Source organism: Mus caroli, unplaced genomic scaffold (genome assembly GCF_978045245.1).
Source record: "Mus caroli unplaced genomic scaffold, Mus_caroli_1 scaffold_2, whole genome shotgun sequence".
Lineage (NCBI taxonomy): Eukaryota > Metazoa > Chordata > Mammalia > Rodentia > Muridae > Mus > Mus caroli.
In genome coordinates, this window is record NW_028227257.1 from 51,308,315 (window position 1) to 51,333,720 (window position 25,406).

General features: G+C 41.0%; 1 protein-coding gene across 1 annotated transcript in view; it reads left to right on the top strand.

The window, feature by feature from the left end:
• Anapc1 (anaphase promoting complex subunit 1) overlaps positions 1-25,406 on the top strand; it is a 77,426-nt gene that overhangs the window by 11,555 nt on the left and 40,465 nt on the right. Inside the window, exons 8-24 of the mRNA XM_021182343.2 lie at positions 508-653; positions 864-1,084; positions 1,829-2,038; positions 5,084-5,179; positions 7,222-7,312; positions 7,429-7,494; positions 8,123-8,257; positions 10,660-10,800; positions 11,963-12,023; positions 13,324-13,511; positions 16,572-16,646; positions 17,448-17,716; positions 19,094-19,185; positions 20,120-20,268; positions 23,575-23,653; positions 24,025-24,061; positions 24,145-24,215. Coding sequence (XP_021038002.1) covers positions 508-653; positions 864-1,084; positions 1,829-2,038; positions 5,084-5,179; positions 7,222-7,312; positions 7,429-7,494; positions 8,123-8,257; positions 10,660-10,800; positions 11,963-12,023; positions 13,324-13,511; positions 16,572-16,646; positions 17,448-17,716; positions 19,094-19,185; positions 20,120-20,268; positions 23,575-23,653; positions 24,025-24,061; positions 24,145-24,215 — 2,127 coding nt within the window. The remainder of the gene's footprint in view (positions 1-507; positions 654-863; positions 1,085-1,828; positions 2,039-5,083; positions 5,180-7,221; positions 7,313-7,428; positions 7,495-8,122; positions 8,258-10,659; positions 10,801-11,962; positions 12,024-13,323; positions 13,512-16,571; positions 16,647-17,447; positions 17,717-19,093; positions 19,186-20,119; positions 20,269-23,574; positions 23,654-24,024; positions 24,062-24,144; positions 24,216-25,406) is intronic.

A 25,406-nucleotide genomic window follows, 5' to 3' on the forward strand; every position in this document is an offset into this window, starting at 1 on the left:
GTCAGACTCTATCTCCAGCAGGTGATTGTAATCTCCCAAGAAGTTGATTGTTGCCTGGATGTTTTGGTGCGTGCCTTTAATCCCAGCACTTGGGAGGCAGAGGCAGGCAAATGTCTGAGTTTGAGGCCAGCCTGGTGGTGTATATATATTGAGTTCCAAGATAGCCAGAGCTACATAGTAAAACCCATTCTCCAAAACAAAACAAAACACCCTTTGCCTCTGGCTGATGAATTTAATAACGAATCAGGACAAATCTTCAACATTTGAGATGTATGTGTGTCAGAGTGGAACAGTCATTATGTCTTGTTTAATGCATTTAAAGAAGTTGACAATTTAAAATTTAAAATGTGTTGTCAGTTGCATAACACTGAATGAGTTTTGTGCTTTAAAATTAGCTTGGTTCTCTTTCCTTTTAGGAAAAATGAGAATATTCTTCTTCAAGAACTCATTTTAAGACTGTAAACCTGCTGATATTCTGTCCCTGGTCATTTCCATTCTGATTTTTAGGTCTTTTTGGCTCATCACGGGTGCAGTATGTTGTAGATCCAGCAGTGAAAATTGTGTTTCTGAACATTGACCCCTCCATTGTCATGACCTATGATGCTGTTCAGAATGTGCATTCTGTGTGGACTCTGCGGAGGGTAAAGCCAGAGGTGAGGGTGACTGATCATGCTGCTTCCCATGACAGATAGCAAACCCTGAACACTTGCACTGAGCACTTTGAGATCAGTTGAGTTTCTTTGGTAAAGAACAAGCCCTTTGTTTTTAATATCTGCCATCTACATGCATTTTCAAGGTAATTTCAAGCAAAGTACCTCTTTGTTCTGATTGTTTTCTTATTTTTCCCATTCCTTTGACTTAAGGAAGAGAATGCTGTTTTAAAGTTCCCTGAGCAGGCAGGGACCCTGCAGAACGCAGCTACTAGCAGCTCCCTGACAGCACATCTCAGAAGCCTCTCCAAAGGCGAATCCCCTGTGGCTTCGCCATTCCAGAATTACTCTTCCATTCACAGCCAGAGCCGCTCAACCTCTTCGCCCAGTCTACACTCTCGGTCGCCTTCCATTTCCAACATGGCGGCTCTAAGGTGGATGTCTGTCTTTGTTTTAAACAAGATAACTGAAGCAACAGATACCTGCTATTTTAGCTCTCTTATATTTTGAAGGACTTAAGTTTTCTATTGACAACTCTTGGATAGTTTTTAGGGGGAACAGGCAGAAACCCAACTATGACTACTATTGACATATTGACTATTGACATAGGTGTACATGGATGGTCCTGTATGGACAGTTTTGCTAGATTGTGTGTGTCTGGAAGTACAGCAACATACTTTAGACCTTTTTGAATAATGAATAAATTTCATATCTATACATTTACAACTGAAAATGAGTTTATTCTTCAGAAAATATAGTTCAAATATTCATTGTGTCGTGTGTGTGTGTGTGTGTATGTATGTGTGTGTATGTGTGTATCTCCTTTCTGGGTAGCCTTGACTGTCCTGGAACTCAGTATGTAGATCAAGCTGGCCTAGAACTCAGATTTGTCTGTCTCTGCCTTTTGAGTGATGGGATTAAAGCCTTGCTCCCTTATGCCTGGTATGAGTGCATTTTAACACAGGTTCTAAATACAGTTTTAGGCTATCATAAAATGCGTTAGTTCAAACTGTTGAAATAGCTATTCAATTCTGAAAATGTGTATGTCACTAAGATTGTACCGTATGTACTTCCTGTGTGTGGGAGTGGAGACTGTGTGTGGGAGTAGAGACTGTTGTTGGCATGGGTTAGAAACGCAAGCTGCTTATCGTGACACCCTCTCCCTGGTTATTTTGCAGTCGTGCTCACTCTCCTGCCTTAGGTGTGCACTCTTTCTCAGGGGCGCAAAGATTCAACCTTTCAAGCCACAGTCAGTCACCAAAGAGACACAGCATTTCTCACTCTCCAAGTGGCAGTTTCAACGACTCATTTTTGGCACCAGAAACAGAGCCAATTATTCCTGAGCTGTGCATTGATCACTTATGGACTGAGACACTTCCAAATATAAGGTTTGGTGGATATAATTTTATATTCAAAGAAAAATATTACTAGTGCTTTTGGAAGATATCTGGTGTTATGCCTGGTGGTTTAGCTCAGTGGTAGAGTGCTTGTCAAATATGTGTGAATTTTAGGTATGATATTAGCACATAATCTATGTAGAGATACATATTTATACCACCTTAATTTTAGAAGAATAAATTATTGATACTAAAGTGATCATAAAAATGTTTTGTCATCAAATATTTCTTTAAGATAGTAATCTTTAGGGCTGGAGAGATGGCTCAGTGGTTAAGAGCAGTGGCTGCTCTTCCAGAGGTCCTGAGTTCAATTCCCAGCAACCACATGGTGGCTCACAGTCATCTGTAATGGGATTGGATGCCTCCTACTTGTGTGTCTGAAAATAGCTACAATGTAGCTGTTTAAATAAATAAATGTTTAAATAAATAAACCTTAAGATAAAGATAGTGATCTTTGAGGTTTGAGGTATTTGAAGTTTTGGGGTAAAACGTCTATTTCTGTAGTGTTACAGTTAGGCTTCTATTGCTGTGAAAACACATCATGACTACAGCAAAACTTAGGAAGGAAAGCATGGCTTGCTTTAGGGCTTGCTTACAGTTTCAGAGGGTCAGTCTATTATCATGTTGGTGTGAAGCAGACAGACCTGGTGCTGGAGCAGTAGCTGAGAACTTTACATACTGATACATAGATAGCAGGAGGGGGAGCAAGACACTGGGCCTGAAGGAGGCTTTTGAAACCTCACAGCCCATTTCTAGTGACACACTCCAACAAGGCTAACTACAACTCCCAATCCTTCTCTGAAGGCTCATCAACTGGGGACTAAGCATATAAATTTGAGACTGGGACAGGTTAGATTGAGGTGAGCCAATCTCATTTAAACCATCACATGTAGATTCAGTAATTTGAGATTTTATAGGATTTTTTAGTAGATTTTATCTTTGTGTTAAATGTCAGCTCTAGGGGGCTGGAGAGATGGCTCAGTGGTTAAGAGCAGTGACTGCTCTTCCAGAGGTCCTGAGTTCAATTCCCAGCAACCACATGGTGGCTTACAAGCATCTGTAATGGAATCTAATGTCCTTTTCTGGTAAGTTTTATTTATTATTTATATGAGTACAGTGTTGGTGTACTCATATAAATAATAAATAAAACTTAAAAAATACAATAAATGTCATCTCTACTTTTTGAGAAATAACTCTAATCTTTTTATGGCCTCATTGATAATTTGTTAATTCAGCCACATGCCAATGTGTGTGCTAATTAACGAGGTAGTTTAGTAATTGTCCAACACAAAGCTAAAGGTGGTGACACTGGCGCACTTACAGTTCTGCAGGTAGGGTTTGGGAAGGATGGTCACAGTGGGTGCTGTGATCCAGAGAGTGTGAGTCACAGATATTCCTGTTTGGCTTTGTGATGGGAGGGGACAGCCTGATAATGAAGAGGTGTGAGAGAGATTGCTTTGTGGGCCTGCTTACATGTGCATAGGAAACAAAATCAGCAGCACAGACTGTAGGTGAGCTGAGGCAAGAGAGGTAAATCAGGATTTAAAGAGTATAGTGAGCTCAAGCTCTTGAGGTCCCTGGGAAGCCTGTGGGGTTCTGTTAACTGTGGACTTGTTAGGTGGATGCAGGTGTGTAGCGAAAGCTTTCCCTGGCCAGTCTTAAACATGTATTCACTCTTCACATCCATCTCTCACTTCCTAACAAGCTGAAGCTGAGGACTCGGGAGGTGGGTGAGGAGAACTGCTAAGAGAGATAGGAAGTGACATCGAGTGAGAGTAGCAACAGGGACATCACAGCACATGCATTCCTAGAGGGAAGTAGTGCCGGTATTTGCAGGTGAGGTGCAGTTTGACCCTGACTTTTGCTCTCGGAAGTGTGTTGCCAAGAGTTAGCTCGCTTACCTTAGGCTTGGGGAGTCATAGGGAGGCACGGGACAGTAGTCAAACAGGACGAGCGGAAGTGAGCTCAGACTTAGAGAAGCTTGGGGTGCTGCCTAAGGGTATTTTACATCCTTTCAACTATGGAATAAAAAGTAGTCTCTGATTTTCACCAAAATTTGTCACTTTGTATGTATAAAAGATGAGTGTTTTTTTGTTTTTGTTTTTAACCTAGCCACGTAACCCTAACCGTCACTGTGAGTAAAAATGGTTGTGTGGTTAGATAAAAAAGAAAAAACACACTTATCCCTTGACACCCCCATCTCCCACTGTGGTGTGTGTGTTATGTGCGTGTGTTTACGTGTTTGCTTGCATGTATAGTTGCACTGTATGTACATATGAAGGTCTGGAGTTAATATCAGGAGTCTTCTTTCATTTTTCTATACTTTATTTATTGAAGCAAAGTCTCTTAATTGAATCCCGAGTTGACTGGTCTGGCTGGCCATCCTGCTCCTGGTACCCTGTGTCTCTGCTTTCTTTCTTTTTTTTTTTTTTTCCGAGACAGGATTTCTCTGCATAGCCCTGGTTGTCCTGGAACTCATTCTGTAGACCAGGCTGGCCTTGAACTCAGAAATCCGCCTGTCTCTGCCTCCTGAGTGCTAGGATTAAAGGCGTGCACCACCACGCCTGGCTTGTGTCTTTGCTTTCTGAGTACTGTGTTTATACTTGGACTGCACACTAACCGGATACTTAGCTGGGTTCTGGGAATTCAAGCTCCAAACCTCACATTTGCATGACAAGTGCCTACTAGTTGTGCCATTTTCCCAGCCCTCCACTTAACCCCTTGTATCATTCTCTTTACTCTGTAGTCTAGTGTAAGGCCTAACATGAGAGCACTTGAGTAGGCTGTAAACAAGTAGAGAAAGCATTGTCTGTAGAGAGAAAGGACATGATGGATAAAAGAGGGAATCTGAGAGTGGAGAGATTAGTTTTAGAAGTGATAGTTTATCACATACATAGAACATGAAGTTTTTGTGTCTTGGTTATTGGTTGATCCAGAAAGTATTTAGCTTTCTTGTAAAATGTTTTCAAAGATTTTTAAGTTATTGAGGTAGATTTTTCGACTAATACTGACAGTTTAATATTGTGTCTACTTCAGAGAGAAAAATTCTCAAGCCTCCAAGGTATTTATAACGACTGACCTGTGTGGACAGAAGTTCTTGTGCTTTTTAGTGGAGGCCCAGCTTCAATTACGGTAAGTGTTTCTGTTTCCCATTATCTCTGAAGAAATTTAGAGCTGGTTCCTTCTCTCCCTTCTATTTGTCCTCTGTAGCCTTATGGAGAAGCAGGTTATATATCATAAATTAACTTGTATCATGATTTTTTAGTAAATTTATAGCGGAGTGTAACCGCCACTCACCACAGCGTAGGCTTAGACATTTCTATCACCATGGAGATTCTTCTGGCATTTGCAGCTAGTCTTGCCCTGCTCCAGTCTCAGGTAGTCCTTCTGCGGGGCCTTCTGCCTTGGCTTTTGTTTGTTTGTTTGTTTTTGAGACAGGGTTTCTCTGTGTAGCCCTGGCTGTCCTCGAACTCAGAAATCTGCCTGCCTCTGCCTCCTGAGTGCTGGGATTAAAGGCGTGGCAGAAGGTGTGCACCACCACGCCTGGCTCATGTATGTTTTTAATATAGTTTTTTTTTTTCCTTAAACTTTGTGTCCTTGGCTGGCCTGAAACTTAAAGAGAGATCTGTTTGCGTCTGCCTTCCAAGTGTTGGAAGGCAGACCAACCTTTTCACTTTTCACAGTAATTTTTCCGACCCACCCTGTTGGGACACATCTGAGGACTTCCTCAGTGTTACTACACTGTGCTCATTGTATAGATAGGCCACGTTTACCTGCTTATCGATTGATGGAAAGTTTGTTGACCTCAGTGTGTGGCCCTGGATGTCCAGAAGCTCTGTGTAGCCCAAGCTTGCTTTAAAGCACACAGACCTGCCTGCCTCTGCCTCCTTCTGGAGTAAAGGCGTGTGCCATGATGCCCACTTGCTTTCACTGTTTGACCACTGACTCAGGAACCTGTGGGCAAATATCTTTGTATGGACATAAGTAATCCTGCTTTTCTTGGGCAGGCATGTGGCAGTGGAAGTGTTGGATTAACTGATAAATTCAAGTTGAACGTTTCAGGAAATTGGCCGGCTGATTTCCTAATAGGCTATATTGTTTTGCATTTCTTCCTCTAGTGTGTGCGGTTCATGTCTCTCTCCTAAACCGTGTTAGATGTTGTCAGCATCTTTGGTTGTATCCACCCTAATGAAGCATCACATGATTTCTATTTATATTTCCTGATGCTTTTTTAAAAATGAATTATTTTGCATGCATGTATGTTTTGCCTGCATGTATGTCTGTGCATGCCTGGCACCTTACAGAAGAACATGTCGGATCCCCTGGAACTGGAGTTACAAATGGCTGTGAGTTGCTATGTGCATGTTGAGAACCAAACTTTGTTCCCAAGAACAAGGTTGTCTGGAAGAGCAGTTAATAATCTTAACCCTGAGCCATCGCTCCAGCCCCTCCCTGATACTTTGGATATTGATTATTTTCTCATGTTCCTAATAGCCACATACTTACCTTTATAGCAGTAATACCTCGTCACGTGTTTTATTTGCTCACTTACTTCCATTTAGGAATTACTATAGCTTACAGCAAGTTGCACAATTCTAGAGAGGCCCTTCCTTCTATGTCCTGAAGTCTGTCCTCCCTCACTATACGGTCCTATGGATTACACCCAGACTGTCAGTCAGGCTTTACCTGCTGAGCCTTCTAGCTCCCTGCATGCACTTTTTTTCTCCAAAGTGGTAACTATAGCATGCTTTCAACATCAGGAAACTGGTATCAATATAACCCACATATCTTTCTTTTGTTTTACATGTATTTATTTGTGTATATATTTATATGGATTCAAGCAGTATCTCATATCTGCAGATTTGCATAATAGTCATAACATCCCATAGTATGTCTTCTTGCTCTCTAATTATAGTGAACACAGACAACCCTCCCCCTGTGCACCTCCTTCCCCCCACCCCTCTGTGTGTGTGTGTGTATGTGTGTGTGTGTGTATCCCTGGCTGTCCTGGAACTGGCTATGTAGTCTGTGCTGTCCTTGAACTCTCAGAGATCTACCCACTTCTGCTTCCCAAGAGCTGAGATTAAAGACATACACCACAGCCCCCAGCCTGCAAGACACTCTTACAATTCATGTTTTTGTTTGTTTTGTTTTGTTTTTCTCTTCATATTTAGCTGTGTAAAGTTTCAAGAGAGTAATGACAAGACTCAGCTTATCTTTGGCTCTGTCACCAACATACATGCAAAAGACGCAGCCCCAGTGGAGGTGAGCACACAGTGAGACTGTTATGCTTTGTCAGAGTCATTCTGGAAAGTGATGGGAATTTACTCAGAATACAAGAGAATTGTTTTATTTTTATTTTATTTTATTTTATTTTTTAGAAGATACACACCATGCTGGTCCTAGAAGGCAATGGGAACCTGGTGCTGTACACAGGAGTGGTGCGGGTATGTTGAGTTCCAGAACAGCAGAGCTGCATAGTGAGATCTTGTCTCAAGAAATTAAAAATAAATACATAGGTAAATAAAAAATATATACTAAAGAACAGTGAAGGAGATGTATGAGCATTATTTCTATCTTTTTTCTATTAAGTTATTATTGTTTTTAAGGCAGGGTCTCACCTAGTAGTACAGGTCTTAGGATCCTTCTGACCTGGCCAGCCAGGAGCTTCAGTATGTTTTCTGAATGCAGCTGCCACCTGCTTCTCCACTCTCTCTCCACGTTATCCTGGCATTTCCAGTAAACTGCCCCTTGATTTTATTGTTAGTTTTGTGCATATATACATGTCACTAAAGATCAGTTTGTTTACTTTCCTTGTTTTTGAATTTTTATATAAAGGAGTTATTATATATATGACTCTTGAGATATATCTTACTAGATTTTATATACTATCTTTATATACTATCTTCAGCTTTTTAAAAAAATTGAGTTATATATATACACACACACACACACACACACACATATTATTTATTATATATATGAGTATACTGTAGTTGTCTTATGTGCCTAAACATATAACTTAAGGTGATGAAGTCACTGACACCTTCCCCCTCATCTTTTTATTCCTCAAAGGTGGGGAAAGTCTTTATCCCTGGACTTCCGGCTCCTTCCCTGACAATGTCCAACATGATGCCTCGGCCCAGTACCCCGCTCGACGGTGTTGGTACTCCAAAGCCTCTGAGTAAATTGCTTGGATCAATGGATGAGGTAAGAAGTAGTTATTAGAGCCTTGTCAAATGTTTATCATGTTTTGAAGAAGTTGGTCTAGTATTAGCTTTTTCCATGGCTAACTTAATTTTAGGTAATATTTACACTTAAATTTTTTTTTTTTTTGGTTTTTCGAGACAGGGTTTCTCTGTGTAGCCCTGGCTGTCCTGGAACTCACTTGTAGACCAGGCTGGCCTCGAACTCAGAAATCCACCTGCCTCTGCCTCCCGAGTGCTGGGATTAAAGGCGTGCGCCACCACGCCCGGCTCACATACATGTTTTTAAGCACAGGTGGGAGATATTGCTTGCTGACCTCCTTTGTGCTGTGAGAGGTGTTCTTTGAAGGTGTGGAGAGGTGAAAATGATACATTTTTTAAAGTATAAAGATCTCACAATTTCTCATGATGTAGTAGATATGTGTTTTGTGTAGGAAATTATAATTTAGGGTTGCTTATTAAGAGTTATAAGTGTGAGATGGCTCAGCAGTTAAGAACTGGCTGCTCTTCCAGAGGACCTGGGTTCAGTTCCCACCAACCACATGGTAGCTCACAACTGTCACAACTCTAGTTCCAGGGGATCTGGCGTCTTTATATCAATGCATATAAAATAAAATTAAATTATTTTAAAAAAGTAATAAGTGAGGAATAGAAGCCAAGCCATTAATGCTCCTCCACTCACTGAGCAGAATCTTGGACTGAATCATTTTTTTTTCCCATTAATTTATTTATTTGCTTTATATCTTTGTCACAGCTCTCTCCCTAACCCCACCTCCCATAGTTCTTCTTCCTACGCCCTCACTTCTCCTCTGAGAAGTTGATACCATGGCCCCTGTCGCCATGGCATCAACCCTCCCTGGCACATCAAGTCACTGTAGGACTAGGCTCATCCTCCCGTTGAGGCCAGACATGGCGGCCCTGTTAGTGGAATGGGATCCACATGCGGGCAACAGAGTCAGGGACAGCCCTGCTCCAGTTGTTGAAGGACCGACATGAAGAGCAAACTGCACTTCTGCTACATATTTGCAGGGGGTTGGGGGCTAGGTCTAGCTCATGCTTTCACTTTGGTTGGTGGTTCAGTCTCTAGGAGCCCCCAAGGGTTCAGGTTGTTTGCCTCTGGGGGTCTTCCTGTAGGGTCCCTATCCCACCAGGTCGCTCAATCCTTCGTCAGACTCTTCCACAAGACTCCCGAAAGCTCCCTCTAAAGGTTGGCTGTGGATCTCTACATCTGTTTTCATTGGCTGCTGGATAGAGCCTCTCAGAGGACAGTTATGCTAGGCTCCTGTCTGAAAGCTTAGCAGAGTATCATTAATAGTGTCAGGGATGGGTATCAATTTGGGTCAGTCATTGGGTGCTGGCCTAAATCTTGAGGGTAAGAAGGGTAAATAAAGGACCGTGAATTCAGGGCAAGGACATGAACACAGGAGAGTTCAAAAGACTTTTTCTGAGGCTGTTACATGTTGTCCATGCTGGCCTCAGACTTGCTGTATGAACTTTAATAACCTTGAGCTCCTGATGTCCCTGCCTTCAGTTTGTCAGTGCTGAGATTACAGTATCCACTTCCATGTAGCTATATCTTTTAATCCATGTATCTCCGTCGCTTAACACATAAGTTAAAGATGCAACAGATCTGTGGAATGAGTAAATAGTTATGTTGGGTGGAACAGAACAGAGAGTGGGATGGTAATAGGTAATAATAATAACTATTATTTGAAAAATTTCTACACGCTAGGCACTGTCTGCTCTATCAGTATTTTCCTATAACAACTTTACTGATTGGAAAGATACTTGGTCCTCACTTTATAGGTGGATGCTCAGAGGTACGGAACTTAGTTGTCTAAAGTTAGAGAGCTGTTAAGTGGTAGAACTGGGATCCACACCCTAGTAATGTGTTTTTGAAGACAGTGAATGAAAAGACATTGCTGAGTGCCGTTCCCCTGGCATTGTAGGATTGTGAGAGAGAGGGTTGAAGCTAGGAAGGTCAAATGAAGTCTGTGTCTACAAGAGAGAGCAGGAGGGTCTGAGCTTCATGTGGGGAAAGGAGGAGAGTGGCATAACAGGGCTGGAGAAGTGTGAATGAGAGTGTGCGGGCCAGCAACCTTTATTCTCCGAGGCTATTGAGTGCTACTGAGGAATGAGGCTGAGTTCTCTGAGCAACTTAGGCTGGTGCCTGTGCTCACCAGACTGGAAAGCCTGGTGACAAGTGGTCTACATTTGAAGGATGTCATAATGTGATATGTATGCATGCTGTCAGTCAGATGCTTTTTCTGTGAAGAACTTGGCCTGCTGCAGGGCTGTCATTACTGGAACAGAATGATCGGAATCATCAAACCATATGCAAAAATACAGTTCCTTGTCTGTAATCTCAAAGTCTTTTCATATGTGTTGTATTGTGACTTTTTATAGGTGGTTCTATTGTCTCCAGTTCCAGAATTGAGGGATTCTTCAAAACTTAATGATTCTCTCTACAATGAGGATTGCACATTCCAGCAGCTTGGAACTTACATTCATTCTGTGCGAGACCCTGTTCATAACAGAGTCACTCTAGTAAGTCCTCCTCCAGAGGGTGGAGCATCTGACTGATCCTCCAGAGGGTGGAGCATCTGACTGATCCTCCAGAGGGTGGAGCATCTGACTGATCCTCCAGAGGGTGGAGCATCTGACTGATCCTCCAGAGGGTGGAGTAGCTGGCTGATCCTCCAGAGGGTGGAGTAGCTGACTGATCCTCCAGAGGGTGGAATAGCTGACTGATCCTCCAGAGGGTGGAGTAGCTGGCTAAGGGTTATTTGTCTGGTACTTCCAAAATGAAAACGAACATTTCTCGTGATTTTAAACATTTATTGTTCTATAATGTGCATATGTGTATGGGTATGCATTCATGTGTTCATGACATGAATGCTCACAACTTTGGAGTTGGTTCTCTGCTTCCATCTTCATGTGAGCTGTAAGAATTGAATGCAGGGTGCCAGGCTTTAACTGCTGAGTTACTTTGTCTTTCAGATAACCTTGACATTTTTAAAACATGCTATCATTTTGTACTATTTTACTTTAATTCTGTTTCCCGAGATTTCTATATTAAACATTTACTGAACCCAACCCCAGTTGAGGAGCTGTGGGGAATGGATGGTTTCTGGGGGAGGGAAGGCCAGTTTCCTTTAAGGATGTGACCTTGGTAGGATGACCACCCATCCATCAGTGGATTCTTCACATCTGAGAGTTTATGGGTAGCATAAATTGGACTTGATGGGTTGTTAGGAAGAAGGAGAGAGGACAGGAAGTTGGGGGTTGGGAAGTAGGATCTGCGAGGAGTTGGGGGTGACTATGATAAAAGGACATTATATGAAATTCTCAAGTAGCTAATAAGAGTATGTAACAAGTGTATTTAAAACAAGCACATTTACTCCGTCAGTTCACATTGCTGTGTTTTTGTCTTTTCGGAGAAAGTCACTTTTGATGGTGTTGGTGTCTCGTAGTGTTTGGATAAAAGCATTATTAAAAGAATTTTTGAAAGTATTTTACAAAAATGCATATTTAGTTAGAAGCGTTCATTCTCATTGAAAATTATAGCAGTTCATTTTACTATATTTTTGCCTTGTCTGGCAGAGAGTAGTAAAAATTGCCATTTTTTTTTTTTAAAGCTTTTAAAAACTTAGAATGCTTAAGCAGTTTTTTTTTTTGTTTGTTTGTTTGTTTCCATTCTTTTCGCTAGGAACTGAGCAATGGCTCCATGGTTCGGATCACTATCCCTGAAGTGGCCACCTCGGAATTAGGTACTGTGCAGTCTCAGTTTGTTTACTACACTGTTGATGGGGACAGTTTCTGGTCTCTTTGTTGTTGTTGTTGTTGTCGAATGCAGTGCCTGTGGAGGCCAGGAGAGGCTGTCAGAGCCGCAGGCTGGAGGTAAGGATGGTTGTGAGTTGCTATGTGGTGCTAGAAATTGAACCCTGGTTCTCTACAAGAGCAGCCTGGGCCCTCGACTGCTGAACCAACTCCACCCTGCGGTTTCTGTTTGTAGGAGTGAGTCCTTTGCAACATCTGGTTTATTCTTGTTTGTTTTCAGCTAAATCATGCCCTTTGGGTTTTCTAAGGCTTATAGCCGTATGCTTCTAGTCTCTCAGTGTCTGCTCCTTCAGCAGGTTGATGAGGCTGTGCTGCTAAAGATGGTGTCAGTGACAGTGGTGCTGTGGAGCCATTTTGTCCCAATAGTGAATCTGCTGTTTACAGCAGGCAGTCCCCTTGGCTCTCTTCACTGTGGCTGATTTTTACACCAATGATGTATCATAACTAAGAGCAGTATATATTAGATAGTGTTCGCCCTAACCTACTTATGGCATGGTGAGGAAGACATTGTAGAGATTACAAGTTGCAGTTTTAGTTGACAGGAATGTTCACTCATTGAGAATAGCTTGTAGCATCCCTAAACATTCCTGTTAGTAGGTGCCTGTGCTGCATGTTGAATCTACTGAAGGATTTAATCCACATTTTATATAAATTTATTGGTGTAGAAATTAGATATTTTTTGTTTTTGTTGTTGTTGTTGTTTTGGTTTTTTTGAGACAGGGTTTTTCTGTGTAGCTCTGGCTGTCCTGGAACTCACTTTGTAGACAGGCTGGCCTCGAACTCAGAAATCCGCCTGTTTCTGCCTCCCAAGTGCTGGGATTAAAGGCATGTGTCACCACGCCCAGCTTTGTTTTTTGTTTTGTTTTGTTTTAAAATTAGATATTTTTTATGAAGTAAACTTGATTGTTTAAAGTAGGACAGTTTTGAGAGTGAGAAGGGAACAGTTATTTCCTGGAGCAGTGGTTATTTCTGGTGAACTGGGCTATATGCTCACTTTATTTCTAGTCCAGAATTAGGGATCTGACAGCTAATCTTCAGGTTTTCTGTGAGCCCTGTTGGATTCAGTAGTTAGTTTAAAGTGATTGATAGTGGTGAGGTAATGTTTGTGCCCAGTGTCCTTAGTGATAGTTTCTTTTTTTCGTGGCTGGCCTTGACATGGTAGCAATTTGAACCTTCCCATTTGAAAGGAGGCAGGAAGTACATACTAAAGTCAGTGTTTGCTTTTAATAGTGCAAACGTGTCTGCAAGCAATTAAGTTCATCCTGCCAAAAGAAGTAGCCATTCAGGTGCTCGTCAAGTGGTACAATGTGCACAGTGCTCCAGGAGGACCCAGCTGTCACTCGGAATGGAGTTTATTTGTGATTTGTCTCTTGAACATGATGGGTTATAACACAGACCGCTTAGCATGGACCCGAAGTGTAAGTAACTACAGTTGTTTTCTTCATTATTCTGTTTTCTTCATTATCCTGTTAGAAATGCAGTGCTTGTATAACTGGCTATATAACACTGAGAGAACCTGACAAACTTAATAATAGGTAAGCCTTAGAATATGTCGGGATAATACTAAGGCCTGTTGTCCTATATACCATGAATCAAATACTTAGTAGGTTTTGAGTCTTTATTAAAAAATCTGTTTAAGCACATTTTACCTTTTTTTTCTTTTCTTTTTGTCTTTTTTAAAGTCAAGGTCTTGCTGTGTACGTAGCTCAGACTGGTCTTGAATTCACCACATTCCTGACTTTGCCTTCCAAGCTGGGATTGCAGTTGTGTGTTACTGATGCCTGATTTTGACTGTTTCTCGGTTATCTTTGTAAAACGATGTAACTAGACCTCTTGGTTCTGTTGGTAGGTGAGGCAGAGAGGTCTCAGCCTTCGCCTTAGAACGCTGTTAGTGGTGTGAAGCCCAGCCTTCTGTCCGTCATTTCTGCAGGATGTGCAGATGGTTCATGACGCACCAGCAGAATGTCTTCAGGGTGGGGGTGCTTGTTCTCCAGTTCCTCAGTGTGGGGCTCAGAAGGCGTTGCTATGGATTACTTAGCCCTTTGTACCCCAAACTCAGACCTATTCACCTATGTGTTTTCATCTTGTGTTAGTACTGCCATTTTTTAAAAGCTTTTTCTTCTTCATTATGAAAGTTATTTTTTTCACTGAGGAAGAGTTGGAAAATGGAAGAAGCAAGTGATTATCTTCCATTCCTTGGAATAGCTGTTGTAGACACTTTTAATCATGCCTTTTATATAAAAATGGTACTGATAGAAATTTTGCAAATCTTTAAATTTTTTTCACAGAACCGTTCATTCCATGTTATCATATGTAAACAAATAGCTAGTACTTGGGCCTTATTGGAACGTTGCCTTATTTTGAGTAATTTGCCAGTTGTTTTTACACATATCTAGCTGTTTCTCAAGAAATGAATCTTTAAGACATTGGGCCAGATGACATTTAGGAGTGTCTAGTCAGTGTCCTTGCTAGCATTGTTAAGAAGCACTGCCATTCCCACGTTGTTGTCTGTGATGCAATGACCCTTTGCTACAGCAGAGCAGAGCTGCCGTGTTTCTGTGCAAGTGGGAATGGTTTTGTTTCCTCAGGCTCTCATTGGGTAAGCAGGAATCAAGTATAACTCCTGAGGTTTTGACCAGCTGTTTGTAGCTTTTTGCTTGTTTTTGGTCCCTTCTTAGTTTAGTAGTCTGATAAAGTCAGGTTACGTTAGTCATGCCTCTGGCTTAGAATCCTTCAGAGACTTCCTACCTTCTTCATGATATAAGCTGTAAAAGTACTGCCTCAGTCTGCTACCCTAGGCCTAGGCCTGGAGCTTCTAGACTCCATACAATCTCATCTAGACTTAGAATGTTTTCATTCAGCCTCTGAGACTTAACTGCTGAATAAACTCTCTCTTTCTAGCTCTTTCTGGCTGTGGCTGGCTGGTCGACACAGCTGTTCTGGCTCTCACTACTTCCCAAGCTGACTAATTTAATCTGGTTTCTTTTTCTGTCTTTCCTGAATTGCTCTGCTTGGCCTCATACAAATGTTGGCAATATGTTCTTAATATGTAATAATCTTCTGACTTCTCATTTTCTGGCTCTTTCTGTCTTCACCTGCGTCTATCTTGTTCTCTCTTCAGCTTGTCTCTGTACAGCTTTCCTGGTAAAACTGCCTTGTCCCCTCTCCTCGCCCGCATTGCTCCCTCTTATAGCTTCCCTTTCCTCTCTCTTCTCATGAGACCTGGACATAGTTTATTCTGTCAGATCTTTCTCTGATTTGTCACTCAGACTGCCACTCAGTTAGACATCACTTTTTTTTTTTTAATTTATTTATTATATGTAAGTACATTTTAGCTGTCTTCAGACACACCAGAAGAGGGCATCCAATCTCATTATGGATGGTTGTGAGCCACCATGTGGTTGCTGGGATTTGAACTCAGGACCTTTTGAAGATCAGTCAGTGTTCTTACCTGCTGAGCCATCTCTCCAGCCCTTTTTTTTTTAAGTTTTATTTATTTACTTCTCGTATGTGAGTACACTGTCTCTGTCTTCAGAGAAGAAGAAGAGGGCATTGGATCCCATTACAGATGGTTGTGAGCCACCATGTGGTTGCTGGGAATTGAACTCAGGACCTCTGGAAGAGCAGTCAGTGCTCTTAACCACTGAGCCCTATGTCTCCAGCCCTAGACATCACTTTCAAACATGAGGTGCTTCCTTCTACAAACTAATTTTAGTTTCATTGTTTGAGATTACAGATCTGTTCTATGGGTGTGTCTATAACTACTCCACAACTAGAAACAGGGTTTTTTCCTTCAGTAAATAACACAATCTTGGGATTCACAGTGCAGTCAAATATCCGGCAACCAGCAGCTGTTATGGTTATGCAAAGAATTTTAAAATAAATATTTATGAGTTAGTTTTGAATTTTTAGAATTTTGTTGGAAATTACAGTTTCCAGGTAACTTGATTAAATGGCACACTAACCACGTGAGTTTCTGTTGAGTGACAGTCCTGAGGATAAGGTTGGGAGTCTGCTTTATTTTTTTGAGACCAAAGCTTGGGATGAAATGGTCCTTAGTGGCCATCTTGTTTCTTGGTGCTCATTTTCTCTTTGCTTTGTCCAGACTTGTTTGTTTGCTTATGTTTTCATTTCTGTGACATTGTAGAGAGTGCTAATGATTCCTTATGTGATTTTTTGGTATTCTTTGGTGTAGATATAATTTGTATCATCAGGAAGTAGGAAGAGCAAGTCCGAGAGAAAAAGAAATGACCATTATTGTACCTATGAGCCCAGGCACTGTACTGACTGCTTTACATACTGGATTTAGCTCCAGGAGCACTTAGGAGAGATTTATATCATACTTCCTGGTGAAAAAAGAGTGTCAGTGACTTTCTTCAGGTTCTGTAATTGGCAGAATAGAATCCTAGTCCTTAAACTGACTAGTTAACAGCAATAAAGTCACTATTTTTGTCTTCTGTTTTGGGGTTATGTTTCAGTTTGACTTTGAAGGATCACTTTCCCCAGTCATTGCACCCAAAAAAGCAAGGCCTTCTGATACTGGATCTGACGAGGTAAGCATTGTTATTTCTTGCTAATGTTATTGGTCTGTAAAGACTTGTCTAATTGTATATTCAGATAATTTTGTTATTGTTCTTTATCCTTTCCTGTATTTATTTTACTTCTAAGGTTATTTTGAAGGATAGAATCTGTTATGTTTTCTGTTATTTATTTACTTTTGTTTTCAATCATGTAAAATTTTACTATAAGTGTATATATTTTGCAGAGTTAAGTGTGGGCTTCTGGATATTTTATTGATAATCGATCAATTATTTGACAGCATTTGCCCTTTTATGTATCATTTCTTTGGCGTATTCATTTTGTACTATCTCTTTATTTGTAATCAGTCCTTTTTTCCTTTTCCTCAAGCAAGCCCTGACTTGAATTCTTTGACCATGTGTTAGTTGTACCTGTAGAATTTGTTATAAATGAAATAATCCTGTATTCCAGTATATATAAGGTTTCTTTCATTCAGCATAATATATAGTCAGCCAGCCAGTTGTATACTCTTTTTATTACCAAGGAGTGAGTCTCTATTGTAGTTTGTTTTGCATTCTTTCTGTTGATGGTTATGTTAGGCTGTTTCCAGTTTTGTTTTTGTTTTTGAGTGAAGATGCCTATGGTGTCATAGATGTAACCCTTGTTGGAATTTCAAGTGATTTTAATCACCTGATGTGAGTTCTGGGAATCACACTCAGGCCCTTTGCAAAAGTAGTATGCATTCTCCATCCTCTCCAGCCTCCTGCTGTTTTCTTTATTACCACTTCCAAGAGCTTTTATGTAATAATTGCTGTCATTTTTTTTCTTCTTCTTAGGACTGGGAATACTTACTGAACTCAGAGTACCATCACAATGTTGAGTCTCATCTTTTGAACAAATCTCTCTGTTTGACTGCTTTGGAAGTTTCAAATGCAAAGGATGAAGATTTTTCGCAGAACCTCAGTCTGGATTCTTCTACCCTTCTCTTTGCTCACATTCCTGCAATTTTCTTTGTTCTTCACCTGGTTTATGAAGAGCTCAAGTTGAATACTCTAATGGGAGAAGGAATTTCTTCTCTTATTGACCTCCTTGTTCAGTTGGCAAGGTAGATGTTAGAACACTGCAAGCAGGCCTTAGAGGACTTCCTATGATATGACATAGGAACCTCGGTAGAAAAACTCTCCAATCTTCCCTTTCCCGACCACCACAGCATTGCCTGCAAACATAAAACTGTTGATACTGGATATGTGTGCACCTTTAGCATTCTGGGATTTTTAGTTTTTATCTCAGGATTCAGGGAAAGTCACAAGAAGCAGGGGTGACTGGCTGTGGGCTTTCTGTTCTGACAAGCTGCCTGGCTGCACTCTTGCCTCTGTATTCCATAACAGTGTCCACATTTACGTGTTGCTTTCCCATGGGAAATTATGGTTATGGGTGAAGTGCCAGGTGCTTGTTCTGCTCTGGCATTGGGGAGCCTCAGAGGGAGCTAGACAGTGGTAGAGCAGATGCCAGTGTATGGCAAAAGTGGCCCCAGTGCTGCAGCTGTTTTGCTGTGGTTCTCTGCAGGGAAAGGCGGCTCTCACACTATACAGCCTTGTTTGGGGAAAGGTGGCTCTCACACTATAACACCCTGTTTGGCACTGTACTCCTGAAGTCATACTTAGTATTGTTTGGATTTTCGTGACCCTTGGTGACAACTAAGTTAAAGTTGGCATTTCAACCTCTTAATTAAGATGATAGCACATTTTCTGACTTCTGTGGTACTGAGGATCCTGAAATACTTTTCTGAAACATGGCGTGCTTATTTGATGGTCCATTTCCCTAATGACAGATCATTGCTATCATAAATTCCATTTTGTAATTTAATTTTTCTAAACCCTGATCATGGCTTTCTAAAATACATAGTACCCGTCCCTGTAACTGTGACTGGCCCAAACCTTTGATTCTTCTGCCTCAGCCTTTCAAATTTTAGGATTTTCATATGTATGCCACCATGCCCTGAATTTCTCACATATATATATTATTTATATACACACCTTGTAGTAGCCAACAATAGTGGCACATGCCTGTTATCCTTGTGCTTGGAAAACTCTGCTGGAAATGCTGTACCTGAGGGAGACCATTTTAGTTGAGGAAAAAACAAAACAAAATAAAGCAAAATGACACAACAGTCAAGAAGCCTCAGAGTGAGCTAGGTAGTGAGCCTCTGCTTTCTGGGAGAAAGTATTGTGGTCTGTGGAGATGACTTGCATAAGATTATAACAGCCAGCAAACAACAGGAAGGAACGAGGTAGTGCTCTATGTTGAGTCTGACCTTCATAAAATGTGTCTAGCCAGAAGGTGGGGTGTGTGTACACCAGGTACAGAGGAAGGTACTCTAAGTCCCAAACTTTCTCATGCCTGTGCTTTCTGGATGAAAAAGTCAGCGGAAGGAGGCCGTTAATAGACCTTTGTCTGTGTCTGTGTGCTCTTAATGTTCTAGGGACTTAAAATTGGACCCTTACTTGGACCATTACTACAGAGATTTCCCAACTCTTGTCAAAACCACTGGACAAGTGTGCACCATTGACCAAGGTGAGTGTTGCCACCATTTCAGGTCTTCAGCAGGTAGGCATTTTGGTGTGTCTCTCCGGGAAGAGCAGGAGATAGACATCTTACATCTTTTTTTAGCCAAGCAGTTTTGAAATGGAAGCATTTGACCTCTGTGTAGAAGGAAGCCACAGCTTCTTTACCCATTCCAAAGCTTAGATAGCCTCTAATGGCAGAGACATGAACCTTCTTCACCTGTGGTGTCCAGTCAGTAGTAGCCAGTGTCATATATTTACTTGGCTTTAATTAGCAGTAAAAGTTTAGGTCCTCATTGCACTAGCCACATTAAGATACTTAGTAGTCACATTGCGCTAGGGGTTACCATGCTGGACAGCACCAGTGCAAAGAACTCACAGCACCGTTCTTCCAGCCTAGACTTGGACTGAAGGGGCTCAGAGAGCAGAGCTGAGCTGAATCTTTTGTGTCCCTTTGTTTTTTCATCTTTATAGAGGTAGGCTGGGTGAAAGCTAGGTTCTTTAAAAACGATTAAAAAAAAAGACTTTTGTGTATTTTTTACATGTGTATGGTGCATATGTATATGCGTGTGCCATTACATATGTGTGGAGTGCAGAGAACAACATTCTGGAGTCAGTTGTTTCCTTCCACCATGTAGACATAGGGATTGAACGCAGGTTGTCAGGCTTGGTGGCAGGTCCCTTTACTGAGCCATTAGGTCAACTCTTGGCTAGTTCTTCATATGCTTTGTAAATGATGTTGCTAAATTTTATTTACAATGGAATAAAATAGAAGTAATTTAAATTTATAAATAATGTAATCAGCTATTTACTGTGACAAGAATATGATTCATTTTGGATAATATTGAAAATATAATTCTTATAGTTTGAAAGGATAAGTATTATGACCATCTTTTTTGTCTTAAATGTGTGTGTCTTTATAAACATTTTGTGTAATTTTAAAGGTCAGATGGGATTTATGCATCATCCCCCATTTTTTACTTCGGAGCCACCAAGTATTTATCAGTGGGTGAGTTCATGCCTGAAGGGTGAAGGGATGCCGCCCTATCCTTACCTTCCTGGGATTTGCGAGAGGAGCAGGCTAGTGGTCTTGGTATGTATTTGGAGTATTGACTGATTATCTTATTTCTTTAACTCTTCATACATACAGCACATACACTATTCACACACAAATTATAGTAAAAATCACATTGTTTCTTTCCCCCCATACAGTTCTGTACATTTCAGCAGATAAATAGTTTTATATAATTGCCATTTTAGTTAAAATATTGAACATTTGTAGTAAGAGTTTTGGAGAGGAGGAGTACCTTTCTCGAATCCTCTAGGTTGTTGCAGGTGCCACCAGATACTCGCTTCTGTTGCTCACAGACCACTACATACATGTTGCTGCCCCATAGTTTGCTTATCTGATAGCTGGTTTGCTTTCAGTTGTTGGTGGTTATAAGTGCTGATATTCTAAGTGATATTCTAAGTAGTCACACACAGGCCTTCACATCAACGTACGTTTTTATTTCCTTAGGCTGAGGACTGAGGACTGGGACTAATGGATATACACTAAGTGTACACTTAGCGTTATAGAAATTGCCAACTATTTTCCAGAGTGGCCGATTGCTTCCCAGTGCCTCCTGCAGTGTTAAGATACTGTTTCCTTGAATTCTTGTCCATTATTGACACTTGACACTTCAGTTTGGCTGATCTGTGGTCATACCTCACTGTGCTCTTAAATTGTATTTCCTAGTGACTGTGGTGATGTTTTGAGGTTTCTGTTGGGGAGTTCTGTTAGAATGTGATTTGCTGCTTCTGTCCTGCTTTGTACTTTGTGTCATTGTTCTGCCAAGAAAGCATTTCTCTTTCTTGTTTTTTACATTGCATCTTACCATGTAGACCAGGGTAGTCTTGAACTGGTGATCTTGCCTCAGCATCCAAACTGATGTGATCCTGGGGCAGTACTACCACCCCTGACGTCGGTTGAGTTTCGTTACTCTCTGGATGTCCGTCTCTTTGGATGTCCCCTTTGCAGTTGTGCTTCTGTCAGAAGTCTGTTGAGCATATTGTTTCCTTTCTGAACTTTGGGGAAACATTTCCTTGGCTTACTGATGTGTGTGCTTTCCACGTCATTGTCATTGCTATAGCTTCATAGTAAGCCTGAAGGTTAGTTTGTGGTACTCTTCCATTGCTATTCTTCTTAGAAGTTGTCTTAACCTTTGCCTATTTTATAATTACTTTACGTATGGTTATTAAAAGTCCTGGTGAAGTAGTTTTCCAAGATATATATTTATTTTTGGAATGTTGTCCATCTTGAATGGTAACTGCAATCCTCAAACTTGGATATAGAATCACAAGGCATTGCTAAAGTTGAGTTCCTCACTATATATGCTTCTGTTTCTTGATGTTGGTACAGTATGTATATAGGCCTGTTAGGGAGCTTTCCTGAAATGGAGTCTTCTCAGGCAGACAAGGGACTCTTTTTTTTTTTTTTTTTTTTTAAAGATTTTATTTATTATTATATATAAGTACACTGTAGCTGTCTTCAGACACACCCGAGAGGGCGTCACATCTTATTACGGATGGTTGTGAGCCATCATGTGGTTGCTGGGATTTGAACTCAGGACCTTGGAAAGAGCAGTCAGTGTTCTTACCCTCTGAGCTATCTCACCAGCCCCAGACAAGGGACTCTTAACTACTTTTATCCCCTCTTTTGAAAGTTAGAAAACTGTAAATATCTCTTCATCTTTCCCTTCGCTGTTCTGTTCTGTTCTGCTTCCTGTTGAACAGTGCCTTCTCAGTCCTCCATGGCTTCAGGTAGGGGTATGCAAGGGTGGTTCTGTGTGTTTTTTAATTCACATATGTAGTCATCACCACCATCTTTCTCTATGATTTTTTTCATCACCCAAATTAGTTTCATTTCCTGTTTTTATGATAAAACACCCTGAGAAAAGTATCTTAGGGGAGAAAAGGCTTATTTGGCTCACAATTCCAGGTCCATCTCTGGGCAGAAGACAGAGTGTCAGGAAACCGAAACAGCTGGTCACATCACATCTACAGTCAAGAGCAGAGACCAATGAATTAATGCATATGTGTTTAGTTTGTGCTCTCATTTTACATGGTTTGTGTTCCTCTGCTTCAGGAATGGTCCCACTGAGAATTGCATCAGATAGGGTAATCAGCATAATCCCTCAGACATTCTCAGAGGCTAATCTAAGTCTGGATAATTACAAATGTGCCCAAAGGCTTGCTCCTAGGTGTTGAGTTGACAGTACTCTGTAACCCAGGCAGGCTTGGACCATGCACTGTTAGACAGTAATTTCCTCTTTCCTTTGATCCCTGATATCCTCTGTTCTGGCTCTGTGAATTTACCTAAATCTCTTGTTGGACTACTGCTGTAGTCCTTTGGGGGTTTAAGTGATTCGTGGAGATACTTATAAATAAGGATATTGTATCCTCATAGTTAATATAGGAAAAGTGGGAGGCAGAGATGGAGGAGTCCCCACAAGCTTGCAGGCCCTGGCTTACACAGCAATGAGTAAGAGCCCCTGCTGGTCGTTGGGTGGTACCAGAGAGAGAGATGGCTCAGCAGTTAAGATCACTTGGCTTCTCTTCCAAAGGAACCATCACTAAGAGACTTGCCACAAGCAAGGTAGAAGACAAGAACCAACATCTGAGTTTGTCCTCTGGCATTCACATATATGCTGTGCCATGTACATGTCTGTAGTCATACATGAACACTCAGTAGGAATATGCATGCACATATGCATCACACACTGTACAGAAATAATTTTCTAGTCGCTGATGTTAAGTCATTTGAATTGTTTTGCATTTGTTTCTTGCTATTGTTTTGAATATATCTGTTTCTAAAGAGAGATGTAGGAGATGAATCTCATGGCTATGTTGTAAGTGTAGGACTGGGAAGACTCCATCTTGTGTGATCCCATTTATATCATGTAGGATAGATGAGCTAAGGGACAGGTAAAATTATTTCTAGCATTTGTGTATAAGGATTATGATAGAGCACGAGGGTGGGGTGGGTGGGATGATGTTTGGGGTATGATGCACCTTTTTTTGTATTGACAGTGATAGTCACCTGGTTGAGAAAAGTTTGTGCAGACTCACAGTGCTGTACATCTGAGATGCAGGAGTTTTCCCACATTGTGCTCTCCTTTCTTTTACTTCAGTGGTTTAATAAGAACAGGTCTGTTTGGATGTGGGGCACAGTTCTGCAATCCCAGCACTAGGGAGTCAGGCAGGAGGCTCAGTAGTTCAAGGCCAGCCTCAGATTCGTGGGGAATTTTTAGGCCACTCTGGGCTACGTGAGACCCTGTTTCATAAAGAAAAATAGCCAGAACAACTGAAGACTAAAAGTAAAAAAACAAAACAAGTAACAAGTTCCTTTTCTCTGCAGAGTGTTGCCCTCTACACCCTGGGTGATGAGAGTTGTGTTTCTGATGAGACTTGCCAGTATTTGTCCAAAGTAACCTTAAGTAAGTTGTTATAAAGCTTGCCTCCCACAAACAGAATATTCAAATGTTTTTAATGCTAGCCTTAGAGACAACATCTTGCCTCTTTTAGTACTATTTAGTCCATAATCACAACTGAATTTCAGATACCAGGTTACTTCAAATCGAACAGACCTGGTTTCTATGGCCAATGTGGCTGTATAGGACTGTGTTAGTCTAAAGGAAATGGCTGAGTCTAAAGGACACGGCTGTCCTCTGCAGCTTGCCATAGTACTGCTTCCTTTATTATTTTTAACATTTTTGGTTAATGAATTCTTACTTTCAGATATCTTCTGCATGTTGCTTTTCTTACCAGGATGTCTATTAAAATAAAGTTTCCATTTGTTGCCTTTCAGCTCCCCAAAAGCCACAAGCAGAGCAAGAAGAAAACAGGTAGTTTGTTTCGGGCTGTGCTTTCAAAGTTGGAGGCCTTGGCTGTTGAGTGTTTGTGTTTACTGTCCTTTTGTTCTCCATAGGTTCACTTTCCGGCACTCTGCTTCAGTTTCTGCTCTGGCTGAGAGATTGGTTGTCTGGATGGCCAGTGTAGGTAAGAGCTGTGCTGTGACTGAGGGCCAGGCCCTGCTTCCACACCACTCTCACTGCAATTGGGAGGCATGTGGAGAGAGTCTGCTTTTCTGTAAAGGCTGAAGATTGAGATACTGTTCATTAAGTGGAGCCTTTACAATTTCTATAGAAGAGTAGCTGGGACACCAGCCTTTTATATCTTAGGGCATTGGAAATCTTTATTTCATTCCCTGTGGATCACTTGAGGCTGCAGATCTGTAAACTGGTCTCAGAATGCAAACTTTAGTTACTATACCTCTAAATGTGAAACCATTCTGAGATTTCAGTTCAGAAATGGGCACTCTCTTGTCATCTAAGATCAGCTGTATAGGCCCTTCAGAGTGCTCTCAGACAGAAAAGGCTCGAGGTTTTAGGCACTGTGATGAGTGAATACACAGCTAACAAGAAGGGAGGAAAATTAATTCTTTTTATTTTTAAATACATTATTTATTTATTATTTATATGAGTACACCATAGCTGTCTTCAGACACACCAGAAGAGTGCATCAGATCCTATTACAGATGGTTGTGAGCCACCATGTGGTTGCTCAGGACCCCTGGAAGAGCAGTCAGTGCTCTTAACCGCTGAGCCAGCTCTCCAGCCCAGGAAAATTAATTCTTTATTTCTTGGTCCAAATGTCATCACTCCTGGGTTTAAAAGTGTTTTGTTTGAAAAAATAATTGGGGGGCAAAACCAACAAAGACATCTTGCCAGTAGTGGTGCCTTTAATCACAGGACATACTAGGCAGAGGCAGGTGGGTGTCTCTGAGCTCGATGCTAGCCTGGTCTACATAGCAAGTGCCAGGACAACTAGGGCTACATAGACTGTGTTCCCTGCTGGGGAAAACGCTTACTGAAATGAGTTCATGACTAAAAACTGAGACTGTTCTACATATACCTTAAAAAACAATACTTCAAGGAGGTCACATGTGTTTCTTGATTATCCCAGGGAGTCTGTTCTCAGTGAAGGTTCTTTTTTTTTTTTTTAAAGGGAGATTAAAGTTATTTTATTAAATCATGCACATCATGTGTGCTAGTGCAAATAGTTTAATCTGTACTCCAGAAATTCTATTGTACGTTTTATCTTTACAAAATAGATTTCAAACAATTATTTACTTTAAAGAAGGTAATTTTGAAGTTATGTATTTCATAACAGTATTTTCAATAACTATAT